The sequence below is a fragment of the Chrysochloris asiatica genome, unplaced genomic scaffold (assembly GCF_000296735.1).
Source record: "Chrysochloris asiatica unplaced genomic scaffold, ChrAsi1.0 scaffold00050, whole genome shotgun sequence".
In the NCBI taxonomy this organism is placed as follows: domain Eukaryota; kingdom Metazoa; phylum Chordata; class Mammalia; order Afrosoricida; family Chrysochloridae; genus Chrysochloris; species Chrysochloris asiatica.
In genome coordinates this window covers 8,035,885-8,051,861 of record NW_006408568.1, presented here as the reverse complement: position 1 = coordinate 8,051,861, position 15,977 = coordinate 8,035,885, and the positions used below count along the sequence as shown (strand labels likewise).

Below are 15,977 nucleotides of genomic sequence, written 5' to 3'. Positions count from 1 at the left end.
AGTGTCATTAATTTTTAATCTATATTATTCAGTTTTGCTAAAAGAGCTGAACCAGATTAATGGGCTCAATTTTGAGCACTTTTCCACTAAGAAAAATGTGTTCGTTTTCCATTACTAATTATACTTAAAGGAATTGTAAACTTTAGAAATCTGTATACTACATCTTTTAAGATCCTATATAACCTATTATTTTATTTCCAATCATATTTTCTCACTTACCATCTTTCTATTAGACATGATTATAAAAATATAAAATAGAAGCTAGACTGCACCCACTTCAAATTTATTATACCTTAGAGTCATCATTTAAAACCAAGAGACCAGTGAAAAATGCAGAAGACTAAGATAAAACGTTAACTAGGAGTATCATTAGCATATTTGCTCAGTTCCCCAAATACTTACATAACACAGATACACTAGGTTGCTGGTACTGTAGTTGTTGATGTTGATCTGCCTCAGGTTCTTCAGGTTCTACTTGTGTAGAAACTGACGCTGAAGTGGCAGAGACTGTAGGTATTCCGGTACTAGTAGTAGAAGGTTGCTTGATTCCTGTTTGGGAAGCACTTGATTGTTGTTCTACCTGTTGTTTGAGAGTGCTCTCTTCTTGCTTTCTTTTTTCTTGCTCCTCCCTCACCAACTGTCGCTGCTCTCGTTTTCTTTTAATTAATGACACTCGGTCTTTGATAGCTTTTGCCATGGTCTTGTGATCACCTTCACAGACATACCCAGACTCTACCTAGAGAGCAAGAAAGTGCATTAGGAAGCAGCAGGATAGTGAAAGGGAGAGTAGAGAGCTAAAGCAAACGACAATCACAAATACAAAAAAGGCACTGGAAAAAAGTAAGAGAGAAGAAAGAAAGAACTTTCCTAGGGTTGGTCTTAACCAATTTGTGAAATTATTTAAGTCTGCAGTATGCATTTCCCACTATCTTTGTAAAAACTCTGGTGGGTGTGCCTTCACTCCTTAAAACAAACAATGGGGCACCTAACAAACAGTTTGTGCAGCTTACAAACCAAGTAAGACACTCTAATCACTATATTTTTGTCTCACATCAAATCAGTAATAGCCAACTGCTTAACCAGATAAAATATTTATGGTGATTATATGAAGTTTAAAAAAGAATAGCAAAAACTAACAAGTAAAATTAAATTTCTTTTCCATACCTGACCCCTTTTCAGAGGTGCCTACTATGTAACTCCTAATACAGATATTCTAAGAATATCTTTGTATAAATCGCCATTTAAGGCACTGAGATAACCTAAAACAATGAAGGATTTCCATTTAAAAAGTGATCTTTTTGACATATTTCAAGTAATAATTTACTTGAAAATTCTCTTGAAAGTAAAAACAATTTATGATCCTATGTTTACTTGTTAGTGTTCATCCAGAGGAGTCCTGGTGTAGTACTGTAGGATACACAATGGATTGCTAATCACAAGGTAAGCAGTTCAAACCCATCAGCCACTCCTCGGAAACTTACACAAGGTTGCTATGAGTCAGAATTGACTAGATGGCACTTAACAACAACTCAAGAAATGAGGTTTTCTGTTTCCACTAAGATTAAAAGCTTTGAAAACCTTATACAGGGTCATCATGAGTTGGAACAGACTAGATTACACTTAAAAACAATAACTCCCCAGAGGACTGATCAAAGGCTAATGTACCAAATATGTGGCATTCTTTTAGAAAAAATAGTCATTCTAACTGAAGAGGCTTTTTCAAATTAAGTCATTCAACCTTACAGATTTTCAAAATTACTTCAGAATGAATTCTAGTATTCTCTATTTCCTTCGCTCCATGTCTTCCTCTTGCTCTACATTTATTTTGTTGTTGTTGGTAAGTGCCACAAAGTTGGTTCCAACTCATGGCAACCCTGAATAGGGTTTCCAAGGTGTGGGTGGTGAGTTTGAACCGCTAACCTTGTGGTTCATAACAACCTTGCAGTCCAGCACTTTACCCCACAGCGCCACACAAGGACTCTTCTATATATTCATATCTTCATGAATATATCTTTCCATCAAATAAAATAACTTAACCCCCCCACCACAAAATCCAACAAAATTTAAAAAAAGGGAATTAAAGATAAAATCCTAGGAACTTTCACTACTCAAATGCCAGCATCTAGGACCATTAATTAACTGAATTTTATCACTGGGATATCATATACAGTTTCATAAACTGGGTTTTTTGTTTTTGTTAAACAATGCTATAGATATCTTTCCATACCAATGACTATAAATTTTCAAATCTCTGATTAGTAATTACATTTTTTATTTACCATTTCTTGAGCAACATCTTCTGGCACATCTCTCTCCAAATCAAAGGAAAACTCAATAGCTTCATTATCTTTGTATTTTCCCTTTAATTTCTTAATATCTTCAATACGTAGCCATAGTTTAATGGCTATCTTTTCTCCATCATCTTCTTCTGCTAATTCTACCCGTACCCCTGTTTCCTCCTGGAAGAAGGCATGGTTCAAAAGGTCTTTGATTGTGTATCTTCCAAAGAGAAGAAAAAGAAAAGAAACAAAAACAAAGCAAAACCACATTAGATGGAAAAAATAATTTTCAAGTGTAGCTAATGGTTTTACTTGAAGGAATAAAAAAAGACTGAATGAAAATGAAAAAGGTAAGTTGTTAAGCAATTTCTACATTGTTTTAGTTCAATGATGATTATAGTTTTACTATAGTTATTGAAAATCATAACTTAATCCTATTTAAGATGAACTGGATAGTGGTGATTTTTAAATCCAAATATTTAATCTCATATTAATTAATTACATACCTACAAAAGCAAGTAACACATAAAAAATGTCACAACTTCAAAATAAGTCATTTATTTTACAACTACCAAAAAAAAAATCCCTAAATATATTAATTTCTTCTGATTCAATGAGATAAAATTCCCTGCTTATTCAGAACCAGAGATGTAGAGAAGTTGAGAATCTGTTCAAAGTCGCTAAGCAGTGAAATTGAGAAAAGAAGTCTTTTTTCCTTCAAGATTAAGACCCTTTATTCAGTATTGGAACTGAAATCACCCCAGTAGCTCAATTTTCAGATGAATAACAGAGGTCTATAAGGTGAACAATAACACTAGAGAGGTATGTATTCCTTAAGAAAATCAGCCATTCAAGATCAAAAGGGCAGCACTTTTCCAAGGATAAAGTAAAGAAGGCAGGAAGGGTGAGGAAAGGTGGAGGAATGGAAATGGAATGAGTGATGTTACATTGCAGGGATTGCAATCAATGACAAGAAACAAATTGTATATTAACTGTTCAATGAAAAACTGACTCCTTCTGCAAAACCCAATTCACAAAAAGTTAAAAATAAATTTTTGAATTTTTAGCTCAGTAACTTTGATTATAGCAACCTTTATTTACCCCAATAAATTCTTCTAATTCCTTGGTTCAACTATTTCTGTACTAAGCAAGTAGAAGTCTGATTAAGGAAAAATTTTCTTCAGATAAATGGTCTCAAAATACGGTAATCTAATAAATTCTTCCATCCAGAAAAGAAACAGAATAATATGTTTTAAGACTGCAAACAAATATTCCTCTGAGCATAGTGAAAACAGTCTTACAGATACTGATTCTCCTTTCTAATCCCTACATGTAAAAATAGAAACTCAAACTAAATTTCTACTAAAAAAGCTTTAAAGATCATGATGTTAAGCTATTCTGAACAACAAAGTTATGAAAAGAGTGTGAGACTGGAGAAGTAAAGATAAGAAATTCTTTAATTTATTGATACACCTGATCTGCTGCTCACATTCTTCAGGAGGTAGATTACACACAATTACAATTTATATTTGTACTGACTGGTCTACTTTTTCTTTTCGAGGGTGTTGTGGAGGGCAGTGAAGGTAGACTGTTTTTCAAACCTAGACACTGGACACTTGCCATGCCTAACTGGTGATGAATCAGCTATATGGTAAATCAGATACTTGCCACTCCTCTGAGAAAATTCCTCTGTTAGTACAAATGACTAAGCCAGAGCTCCTCCTAAGCCTTAGGCAAAGTCTTCTCTTTTTACACAAAAGAATTCTGATGTTTTGCTCTTCTTCAATTCTGGCATAATGACAGTAAATCAGGATCTATATAGCTTAATTGATTTTAAAGAGTCAAGATTTCATTTCACCTTTTAAAATTCAATGGGTAAAGACCTAAGGAAAGATCTGTATTAGAAAGAGACTGAATGAATCCTATTGAGTTTTTTTGAATATCATGCTGCTGTTATAATATGTTTGTGAAAAAATGGAATGAAAAAATAAAGGAATTTTTTTACACAAACTTTCTGAAGTACCTTCATGGTTCTCAGTGAATCTCAAATATATTTAAAGTAGCTCTGGTTTACTTAAACTCTACTGAATCATAATCACATTCCAGCATACAAAAATCTGAATAAACCTCAACAGGCAGAATCCCTACTTTCAAAAGTGTTATATGGCATAAACAGAAAAACAACTCACAATATGTAGTACACCTGGGGTTGAGTACTTTTATAATCAGAGCGCATTACATTTTAGGTTTTTGTTCAGAAACACTGAGGTCAAAAGAGTCAATTTACCTTTCATCTTTATTTTGCCGTATGCAACCTTCAATAATTTCTTTCACTTCAGGAATTGCTACTTTGTCAAAACTGGCAGGCTTCACCCCCTGCAAGCCATAAAAATAGAAACATTAATGAAGGCAGGACCTTTGAACTTTGATTTTTAATTTCCTCCCATCCTTACACTAGGCTACTTTCTTACCATCCTGGTTTTTCTCTGACTTGTCTGCAGAAGGTGGTCCATGCAGGGTCAGAATTGAGTAGTGAGAATTGGGTTTACCACAAGAAAACATTAAAGAATAATCAGATAGTAGGGTCACTTACTTCCATGGCTTCTATATGTGGCTATGGAAAAATTTAGGCTGGTATTAACATCTGCTGCTGTGTTTTGGGCAAAGAAAGTTATTGGCTAAGAAGAATGCCAAATGATCTAATTGGCTGAGACATCTTTTGTGAGTGTTGCTTACGTATTAATCAACACAGCATTCAACTATTTTGAACAGTTAACCCACATATGGGCATGAATCCATGGGCTTAGTTTTTTTGGCAATATTATTATTATAGTACTTGTTAGTGAACTCAAGTACGACAGAAGTTAAGGATTTAGGCTGGTTTCATATGATAATTGAAGAGTAAATAGTTTTCAGATACCTAACCCATAAAAGTTCTATATCAGACCCATATGAAAGACAAGCTTTCTAATGTCAGAAGTAAATTCATTATCTTTAACAACAAAATACAAAGAGGTGGCAAAACAAACAAACAAACAAACAGAGGATCCTAGGACCATCTAGAAGGAAGAGCATGAGTGAAGCATGAAGAAAAGCAGTGATTGATGGCATGGAAAGACAGAGTAGCTACTTTGACTCTATCTAGGCCCATGGGTTGTAGGCCTACGGGCAGGAGGTTGGCTTCCAAAATGTGCCCTTCGGACATTTAAATGAATATATTTTTTTTGTTTCATATGTATACATCAAACATTTTTGCTTGGCAAAAAATAAGATATAAAAAGAAAGCCACTGTGAGGAAGCAGAATAACTGTTTTTGCAGGGAAGGGATTGCAAAGCACATGATTTGGTTTGTCTGTTAACCTTCACACAATTCACAATAAAAAGTTAAAAACAAACAAAAACCCTTATCAATTCCCACCTCATCTATGTGACCATATGGATTAGAGTTGAAGTAACTACACTGATATGATGCCCGAGTGGTACCATAAGTCTATAAACATATAAAACATAGTAAGTGGGGGGTATAGGGATGGAGAGGAAAGAAAAGTTACTGAACATATATAAATTCTAACTATCTATGGACTCCTGGTGTGGATTAGCACTAGAGTGTGAAGCACAAGGTCGGCAGTTGAAACCCACCAGCTGCACCTTGAAAATCCTATACGAGGTCCCTATAAGTTGGAATCGACTCAATAGCACTTTACAACAATCACCTATTAGTCTCAGTGAAAAACACCTGTCAACATTAAATTTTTTGTTATGTGCTGTCAAGTCAGTTCCAACTCATAGCAACCCTGTATAGGATTCTGAGGCTGTAAATCTTTGCAGAAGCAGAAAGTCTCATCTGAGTAGCTGGTGGGCTCAAACCACCGACCTTGTGGTTAGCAGTCCAGCGCTTATCTTACAGAGCCAAAGTGCTTCCAAAATGAAATTAATGATAATAATTTGATAAATCACAGAAAGGCATGCCATCTCTCTTTAAGTAAAAATTAAACACATCAAGTGGTGGTGGTGGTGGTGTGGTGTGCCGTGGAGTTGGTTTTGACTCATAGTGATCCTGCACAGGGTTTCCGAGGCTGTAAATCTTTATGAGGGCAGAAAGCCTCAACTTTCTCCTGCGGAACAGCTGACAGTCTCAAACTGTTGACCTTGAGGTTGGCAGCCCGATTCGTAACCACTTCACTACTAAAGCTCCTTACAAGTGGTTAGCTCTAAAAAGTCTTCTAAACAACAGAGTTGTGGTTGGATGACTCTCATCAATCACTCACTGCATTATTATTAAAAAGTGTTGATTTGGGGCATTCTATTTCTAAGGCTAATTTTCTACTGTAAGCAACTGTTTAGCTGGGCTGACCTTGTGAATTTAAAAGGTTCGTTTCTGAGTAATGACTACAAGGATCACTATTTGTATTTTCCTCATTCTTATTTTCCCAAATCCAGCTAAATTTCCCTAACATGTTTATCTTTGCATAAAAATTCTAATAATAATAAATAATGTTGCTGAATTACAAGGCCACTTTAATTGAGCAAGCTGGTATTTAGAATTTAGAAAAAAGAAACTTGTTTAAAGAAAACAATGGAAGGCACACACTAAAATTTCTCTGGTAGTAACAAAACAAAAGATTTTGTTTTGAAAGCTCTTATAAAATTTGCACATCTTTAAATCTGTTAGCTAAGGTTGCCTGTGAGTTCAATGGCAAAACAATAAAACTTAGGGCTAAAACTGTCCCGTGGGTGGCACTTGATAGTTAAATGCTTGGCTACTAGCTGAAAGGTTGGCAGTTTGAAATCACCCAGCTGCTCATAATATGGAGCTCCGTGTCTGAAAGATCATAATCTGAAAAACCCTAAGAACAGTTCTACTCGCATGCACTGGGTCACCATGAGCTGGAATCAACTCAAGGACAACTAACAACAACCACAAGGCTAAAACTAATGAAGAATTCTTTTGAAAGTAATAACAAAGATTTTACTTTTATGAGGTATTTGTCAACCCCAAATGACTACAATTACATCTCTGCTTACCCTTTAAGTTGTTGTTGTTAAGTGCCTAAGGGTCAGTTCCAACTTATAAGAACCCTGTAGAGGGTTTCTGAGAAAGAGGCTGCTAATCTTGCGGTTAGCAGTCCAGTGCTCATCCTACAGCACCTTAGTAATAAATAATCCTTTTTAAAAAAAACTTTACAAATAGGAATACTAATTGAACAAAGAGCTCAAAACCAGTAATTGTATACACCATGTAAGCCTCCAATCTACTAGCTTAAATTGCTTTCTCAATTTAAAGTCAAGATTTAGGTACAGAAAATTCTATTATAATGCTACACAACAAATTTAGTTGCCGCTGCTTAAAAAAAAAAAAAAAGTATTGTAGGTGCCAATGAAGCCAATAAAACCGAGACACACCTTACCAGTCTAGCAAGCTGGTATTAAAAGATTAAGACTACTTACTGCTACTCATTTAGCTATCAAATAATTTCAAGAGCAAAAAAGGTAACATTAAGAAATTTCACCAATCAGTCATCATCAATACGTCAGGTTTACTAAATACCTAGGAAAGGTATTCTGAATCATCCGAAAGAAACAAGAATATAAAAAAGATGATCAAGAATGAGCATGAAAGTTTAATGACCTTGAAAGTGACTTACAGAAAAAGTCATCTGAGATAGAAATAGAAAGCTGTTTAGAAGATAACTACAGTATACTTATCATACCATATGCTTTTTATTAAGATATTAGAGAATTTGATACATTTAAAAAATAACTAATTTTTCTAATTTAAAAAAATCCTAAAATGTGATTTTTAAGCACTAGACAGAACAAAGTAAAGATAAGAAAATATTTTATATTTCATCCTATTTTATTTTAGTTAATTTACTTCAATGGAAAAGACTATCAACTTGGGGTACAGTGATTCTCCTAATACGAATGTCACCTCTTTTCTTTTGCTCCCTTAGTTCCCACTTGTCTTACTGTAATCCCTATTCTGACCAGTTAAGGTAAAGTACAGCTGATTTATTCCAAATAAGACTCAAAAATACTTACAAAAAAGAAAAGAGTGTTAAGATAAATAAACTGGGCTGTATCTTACACAGATCAAAACTAATTAGTTACCTTTTTTGCTCTTGAAATTATTTGATATGTAAACGAGTAACAGTAATTAGTTAAAGGAACCAAACCCTCTTAATTCTACCCCCTCCAGCTAGACACTCACTGGCTAGAAAAATTCTTGATTTACTTTTTAAACTATAGGATCTTATACTAGGCAATAGCACCAGATGGTTGTTATTTTTTTTTTGATAGAGGACAGTAGCATATTTCTCTGTATTAAACAGAAATAAAATTTTTAAATGTTTTATTGTGAATTATATGATAGTTTACATGAGAGAACTTCAGTTTTACATTCATTCTACCGTATATCGTTCCATTGCCATGGTTCCAATCCCCTCCCATGCATCATCAACCCACCAAAGGGTATACCCTACAAACCCCCTCCTCGGTCATCAGCACACAGTCCCTCTCCCTCTCTGGATCCAAAGTCCCCAGTCGCTTCATCACTCCACATCATCGTCTCTGCCTCTATCTCGGGCCTCGCTGCTTCTCTATGTGGGGTCCCGCTCTCAGCTCTTCTCCGTTGATGGTCAAACAAATAAATTTTGAACATCTCTGGTAGCGTAGTGGTTACAAATCGGGCTGCGAGCTGCAAGGTCAGCAGTTCGAAACTACCAGCGGTTCTGTGGGAGAAAGATGAGGCGGTCTGCTTCTGTAAGAGCCTCGGAAACCCTGTGTAGGGTCGCTATGAGTCGGAACCGACTCCACAGCACATACCAACAACAAATGTATAATGGAGTTTCGCCCAGGAGACATCAAGGCAAGTGCTGGGGTCACCTCAAAGTAAACCCCCTTCCAAGACTAAGACTCAATGGGAATATACGCTCTGATTGGTGATCACGTTCGTCAGTGATAAGTGGAAGTGAGGGAAAAACAGCAAGGAAGCTGTGAGCTAAGCCCTACAACGTTCAATAGACTCCTATGAACCCGAGTGGAGACCTGGTTGGCCAGCAGTGTGGCAAGACCTGGGAGACTCTTCAGCCCACAGCCAGTGACATAGCTACAGAGGTCTAGAGTGGAGACTGAAGCATCCAGCTGAAAAGAAGAGAGGGCATATGCACAAGAACTTGCAGATAATACCCACTTGACCTGGCTTCAATGACTGGATGATCAGAGCTCAACTAGAAGAAGAAAGAAGAGGAAAAAAAAAGAGTAATCTAATACAATTTGATGAACCTGACCTATACCTATGGATGCAGTAGCTCAAAAGAGGGAACAAATCTTTACAGCAAGAATCATTCCCACCTCCTCCATACACAGAGTAGACAGAAATGGGCAACTAGGACACTGGCTACCCAAAGGGGGCGGGGGGAGAGGCAGCTACAAAGGCAAGAAGTAACTGGCTGGCTTACAAGCTTTCAAGAGGGAACCTAGATCTAGAGGGCATGGAGGAAGGTAGAATCTCCACTGAGTAGTACCCGATCTGTCTAAGTGGGGCTGATGAAAGGAAATGCAGATAGGTCTCTTGTGATACAATTGTGAATAATTGTTATCAGGGCTGATTGTGAGGGTTGGAAATGAAAAGGTAGATGTTTTGCAGCAAGGATGGGAGTGATTAACTTTGCAGTCTAGGAGCTGAGGTCCCTGGGACCATCAAGGGAGAAGAGTGGAGAGCAGGACCCTAGCCAGAGAAACAGTGACACCAGAGATGGAGGGAGAGATGATGATGTGGAGAGATGGAGCAGCTGGGGAATTTAGACCCAGAGAGGGAGAGGGGCAGTGTGCTGATGACCAGGGGGTAGTGTTGCAGGGTATACCCTTTGGTTGGTTGATGATGCATGGAGTGATTTGGAACCATGGCAATGAGATGATATACGATAGGATGACTGTAAAACGAATGTTCTCCCATGTAAACTATCACATAATTCACAATAAAACATTATAAAAAAAGTATACAATGGAGTTTCAAAAAGTTCACAGAAAAATTTGACTATCTTTTAATTTAAAATTTCCACGAACTTTCTGAAGTCCCCTCATATACCCACTTAAGATACTTTCAGGTTTATATAAAATTATGTAGGCATTCTCTTAAACAAAACAAATACAAAGGCCATTTTTGCACAATCTTAAATTATGTACATTTTTTTCCCAAACAATTGTGACTACCCAAAAGTACAATAAAAGTTGATACAGATAAACTATGTTTATAATATATGTTGTCTTATGGTACTAAAAAAATAACTAAATTACAGAAACATACTTATTTAGTACACCAAACATTTTTCTATGAATTCTATGTATGTATGTTTTGCCCTGTATAGATTCAACCAATTTATCTGCTTGCAAAATACAAGTGAATCATAATATAGAATTCTCTGGTTCAATCTTCTAGATGTTAGATGCAATAATTATTGGCATCTGTCTGCTTCTTTTGCTTACATGAGTTGGGGTAGCATTTAACTATCTCTTGATAAAAGTAAAACTTTTCCTGACCATTCATAATTAAGAAAAGCCTTCCTTTTCCTTACACAGAATACTCTGTGTAAGGAAGAAGAAGGCATAAGACATCTCAAATATTTACTTTCTTTCTTCCTTCACATCAGTTGTTCTTGGATAATATTTTGTGCAATCAAAAAAACAAGTTAAGTCAACTAAACTACAGAGCTTTAAATATTTTAAAAACATTCTTAAGTCAACAATTTTAGTACTTAACCCAAAACTTTCTATGTAGGTCACCCAATGATAACAATACAACCTTTGTATATATTGAAAATGCTTACATACCTCATTTATACCATCCTTTTGAGGACAGCAGCAGCAGTAAGAATTTACAATGACAACTACTGAGCAAAAATCATTCTTTGTAAAATCCATCAGAAAAAGCAAAATAGGCTTGTTACAGGTAAGATGAAAGTAAAGAAAAAAATGGATAAGCTACAAATTAACAGTACATTAGCCCACAGCATAAGGAAGGCAGACATAAAAGTCAAACTGAAACATAGTTTCTTGTGTTACTGTAGCCATGTTTCCCCAACTCTCAGACATGAGCTTGCTCTGTTCAGTCAACAATCTACGTATTCTACATTGGCCCTTTAAACAAAACTACATGCCGAGCAGCAGGGAAATGTTCTGCTTCTTCTCCAACAGCAACAGATCCTTGGACAGGCAAAATTAGATTTTTTACATGCTCAAAAGCTCCACCTACTACATTCACAAGTACCACCTCTTTGACATCAAAACCTATCTTGGAGTTTTAATTAATTGCTGGCACACTACAAATTCATTTTATCTAAACATCATTTTATCTAAACATCAACCAATCATGTTCAAACTATGCTTTTAAAAGAAAAAGGAGATTCAGTGTCCAAACTGTAAACTTAGAATAATGTAGCCAAAAGAACACAGGACAAGGAATAAAAAAACTGGGATTGCATACTCAGTTCAAGCTCTTATATATTACTACTAAGTCTGTGTGACCTTGACATAACATTTAACTTGAAAATTCAGGCAGAATAGTTTCTTTGCTTACCTCATTTAAAAAGTGGTACTATCATGGTGCTTTATCACTCTCTTGTACATAAAAAAAAAAAAAAAAAAAAAAACTACTGTGATTAATACACAAAAATTGTAAGAGTTTATTTTTCTCTTTCTTCCTTGCATTAAAAACCTCAACATATACATCTGCCTATAATTCCACTTCCTAGGAAGGCATTGGGGTCCAAATAACAATTACTTTGATTCAAAGATTAAGGATATGGTAGAAAAAGAATTGCTTGTTACATTGTTACAATGAGTAACAGAATATAAAGTTCTATCCCTTGAGTAAACCTCAATTCACCTTCAAGACAGTGGATGCTAAGACTTCAATTATTCAATATTAGCCTAGGATATGCATTTGGAAGCTATTTGGTAGGAATAATCCTCTTCTGCAGGATAGAAATTATTATTAATTACAATGAGCTAACTCAAGTCATTTATCACTGATTGGTTCAACATAGTTCAACTACTAAATAGGCAGTCTAACGTATCAGGTTGTTGTTGTTATGTGCCGTGGAGTTGGTTCCGACTCATAGAGACCCTGTACAGGGTTTCCAAGGCTGTAAATCTTTATGGAAGCAGAAAGCCTCATCTTTCTCCTGCAGAACAGCTGGTAGTTTCGAACTGCTGACCCTGAGGTTCACAGCCTGATTCGTAATCACTACGCTACCAGAGCTCCTCAGAAATACAGCAATGTGGTCTAATATTACCTGTAAGTGTTTAAGCAAACTTGCTTAGGACCACGCACAGGGAACATAGCTAGAAAGTTGGTGCCTTGCTTTTTGCTTCAAAGGTTCACTTAAAGATGTTAAGTCTGTAACTCTACTGGGCAAAAGAAACAAAACCAAAATGAGGGAGCTTTTTTTGGTCAGAGGCATGATATAGAAACAAATATGGATTCTAGAAAGACATCCTTTTCTATAAATCAAAATAAGAGTTTTTCATACATACAATATGATATGTTAAATTCTAAGGAATCTTTTTCTCCAAGTTCACTTACTAGGATTTCCCCATTCCTTTCAAGAGCACCATCATTATTTATATGATACAGAATGTGTTGCTGACTCACAGTGACCCCGTATAGGGTTTCCAAGAAGCAGATGGTGAGTTTGAACCACCAACCTTGCAGTTAAAACTGACCTTGCGGTCCAGTGCTTATCCTACAGCATCACAACAGGACTCCATGATACAGAATAGAAACTTCAATCATACCTGAATACTTCTTCTCTCACATAAATTGGTATCAACTATAACAGTGGGTTTGGATGGGTATAGTTTTCTACTAGCTTATTAAATGAATGAAAGAAAATGGTTGAATAAGCTGGTACTCCTACTGGTTCTGTAATAGCCAAACATCTCTGGTTTATTTAGCTCTTAAAACCACTGCTTCTTTTGCATTATTATTGTGACCATCAGAGGTCAGATTAGCATCACTTTACCTCTTTAAATTTAGATGAATTTAAGGTGAGCCTCAATGTTTCTATTCTTTTAACATTGCTATTTATCTACTTCTCTACCCTTCTACTCTTATTTTCCCAAGTAAGTTCAGTCAGAGTAGTTACTTTTGTTGCATTTGAGCCCAGTGCTGCTGCTACTGTGTCATTATTTTTTCTTCTCCCCTCTTTTTTCTGCCAACTGAGTCCTACGCCTCATTCAATGTATACCACAAATCATATATAGTCCATTATGAGAATCCAGCAATTACAAAATATCTATATGAATTGTTTGGCATTTGTTGTTGTTGTTAAGTGCCACTGAGTCGGTTCTGAACCATAGCAACCCACTATAGGGTTTCTGAGGAGCGACTGGTGAACTTGAACCATCCAACTTTGCAATTCAAATTATTTTGCAGTCCAGCGCATTAATCCACAGTGCCACACCAGGACTCCATTTTAGCATGGACTTTATTTACAAGGTACCAAAAAAATCAGCACTATTATAAATATACTTAAATACAGAGATCATCTTTCTACATTCTACCAGTTTTTATTCTGTAGTATACTGCCTTATGAATTATGTATCAATATTCAGGATTGATAAGCAAAATGAACTCTTCTGAGAAATTTTATGATAGGATTTTGTAACTGTTCTTTAGAGCCTAAAAGTTGGAAATAACTTAATCAAACCATAATAGAGTAATGAAATACCTCTAAAAACCATGTTAAAATGTTTCCAAAATCTATCCCATGAATGACAGTTTTTACATTTTAAATTTAAACTTATTTATTGGGCAGATTTAAGAATAAAGTTTATTTCAAACTCTTTTCAGCTAATTCCAGTGAATTCAGATCTCTGGAATAGCACACAAAAAAAATTCCAATTGCTAAAGAAACAGATACGAAGTTTTCCTCAACTTTCAAAACTATATCTTATCAGGAATCAGTCTCATTTGTTTAATAAAAAAGTAGGGTTCAGTTGTAATCTGTTATATAAAAACGAAAAGGAATTTTACCCTAACTGCTTTAATTCTTTTTCCCTCCAGACAGAATGTTCAAATTTGCAATCCAAAGGCTACTGGAATCAATGACAAAGTCAAATTACACAAACAAAGTAATTAAAAATCCCCATTATTTTTAACTTGGTTGTTAGGGGGCTGGATTCAGCCAGATTCTTACTGGTATGAACCATTAGTTTACAGGAATTTGAACATACCTTATGATCCCATTGGAAAACAAGCTTCTTTCAACTCACTACCAAATCCAGCTAGCTCTATCAAAGGAAATTAGTTTACCTCATGATTCTCCAAGGCTCATTACACCCTGGATACATGAAAGCTTGTGTTCTGCTCCAACCTCAAAATGCATGGTCCTTTATATAAAAACTTAATGCAATGCCATTGCTTGCTCTAGTTTTTATCCTTTTATAAGCAGACAAGAGTTTTGTGAAGTATATTACTACTCTTACTTAGATCGTCAAATTACCAATAGTATAAAATTTCAAAGTATTTGGGTCAAGATTACAAGTAGAAAAATGCAAACAAGATTTCATCTTTTGAACAGGGTTTATGAACATTCACACAGGGCTTAAATCTGTGATACTAGTTTTATACTTGTGCTATCCATATGCCTTAAAATGTTATTATACTCTATTTTCCTTGAGGTCTATAAAAAAGGCTAAAAAACAAACAGAAAATTTAAAAATATTTGTGTTACTATCATGTTAGAGACATTTGATTTTTGACTTTACTGCTACTTTCTTCTGTGTCCTTCAACAAAATGGTTAATCTTAGCCTATTCTTTCACTTGTGAAATGAATAATTATCTATTTTATAGTTTTCAAAGGATTAAAATAAGATTGTTGTTGTGAAGTGCTGTAGAGTCGGTTTCGACCCATAGTGACCCTATATAGGGTTTCCAAGGAGCAGCTGGTTAGCTTGAATCAACAACCTTGCAGTTCAAACGGCTTTACAGTCTGGCGCATTAACCCACAGCGCCACACCAGGCCTCCTAAAACAAGATAGTATATATAAAACACTTTGCAAAGTGATTTCAAGATTAAAGATTACAAAAAATGCTAGTTTATCTTCTTCACTGGTCAAAAACAGACAACTTATTTCATTACAAAGCATTTCGAGTCGGTACCGACCCATAGCAACCTTATGCAGCATAGCAGAACGAAACACTGCCCGATCCTGGGCCAACCTCACTACTGTTGCCACGCTTGAGTCCATCGATGCTGCCACTTGGCCAATCCAACTCTTTGGGGGTCTTCCTCTTTTTCTCTGACCCTCGACCTTACCAAACATGATCTGATCTCCTTCTCCAGCGACTGGTCCCTCCTGACAATATGTCGGAAGTATGAGAGATGAAGTTTGGCCATATTATAAGGAGAGGTTGAATGATAATAATGGAGTCCTTAATGTATTAGAGTGTAAAGTTGGTCTGAATGACAAGGTCGGTGACTCAAGCTCAGCAGCTGCTCTTTGCAAACCCTATACAGGGTTGCTATGGGTCAGAACCAACTTGACGACACTTAACACCAACAATGATGATGATGATGATGATACCCTAACAAGTACTGACTGAGAAATGTGTGCTGAGTACTTTCCCATGTTTTATGTGCATTTTATCCCATTAAATCCTCAGGAAGTATGGAAATTCCTTATGCTTTGTG

The 15,977-nt window shown here is 35.8% G+C and overlaps 1 protein-coding gene across 4 annotated transcripts in view; it reads right to left on the bottom strand.

Annotated features, from left to right (window-relative positions):
• Positions 1 to 15,977, bottom strand: part of WNK1 (WNK lysine deficient protein kinase 1) — a 167,063-nt gene that overhangs the window by 55,909 nt on the left and 95,177 nt on the right. For all 4 annotated transcript variants that reach the window (XM_006862706.1, XM_006862707.1, XM_006862708.1 and 1 more), the window contains exons 5-7: positions 4,567 to 4,655; positions 2,280 to 2,499; positions 403 to 736 (exon numbers count right to left, since the gene is read on the bottom strand). In XM_006862706.1, the coding sequence (XP_006862768.1) occupies positions 403 to 736; positions 2,280 to 2,499; positions 4,567 to 4,655 (643 nt within the window). The remainder of the gene's footprint in view (positions 1 to 402; positions 737 to 2,279; positions 2,500 to 4,566; positions 4,656 to 15,977) is intronic.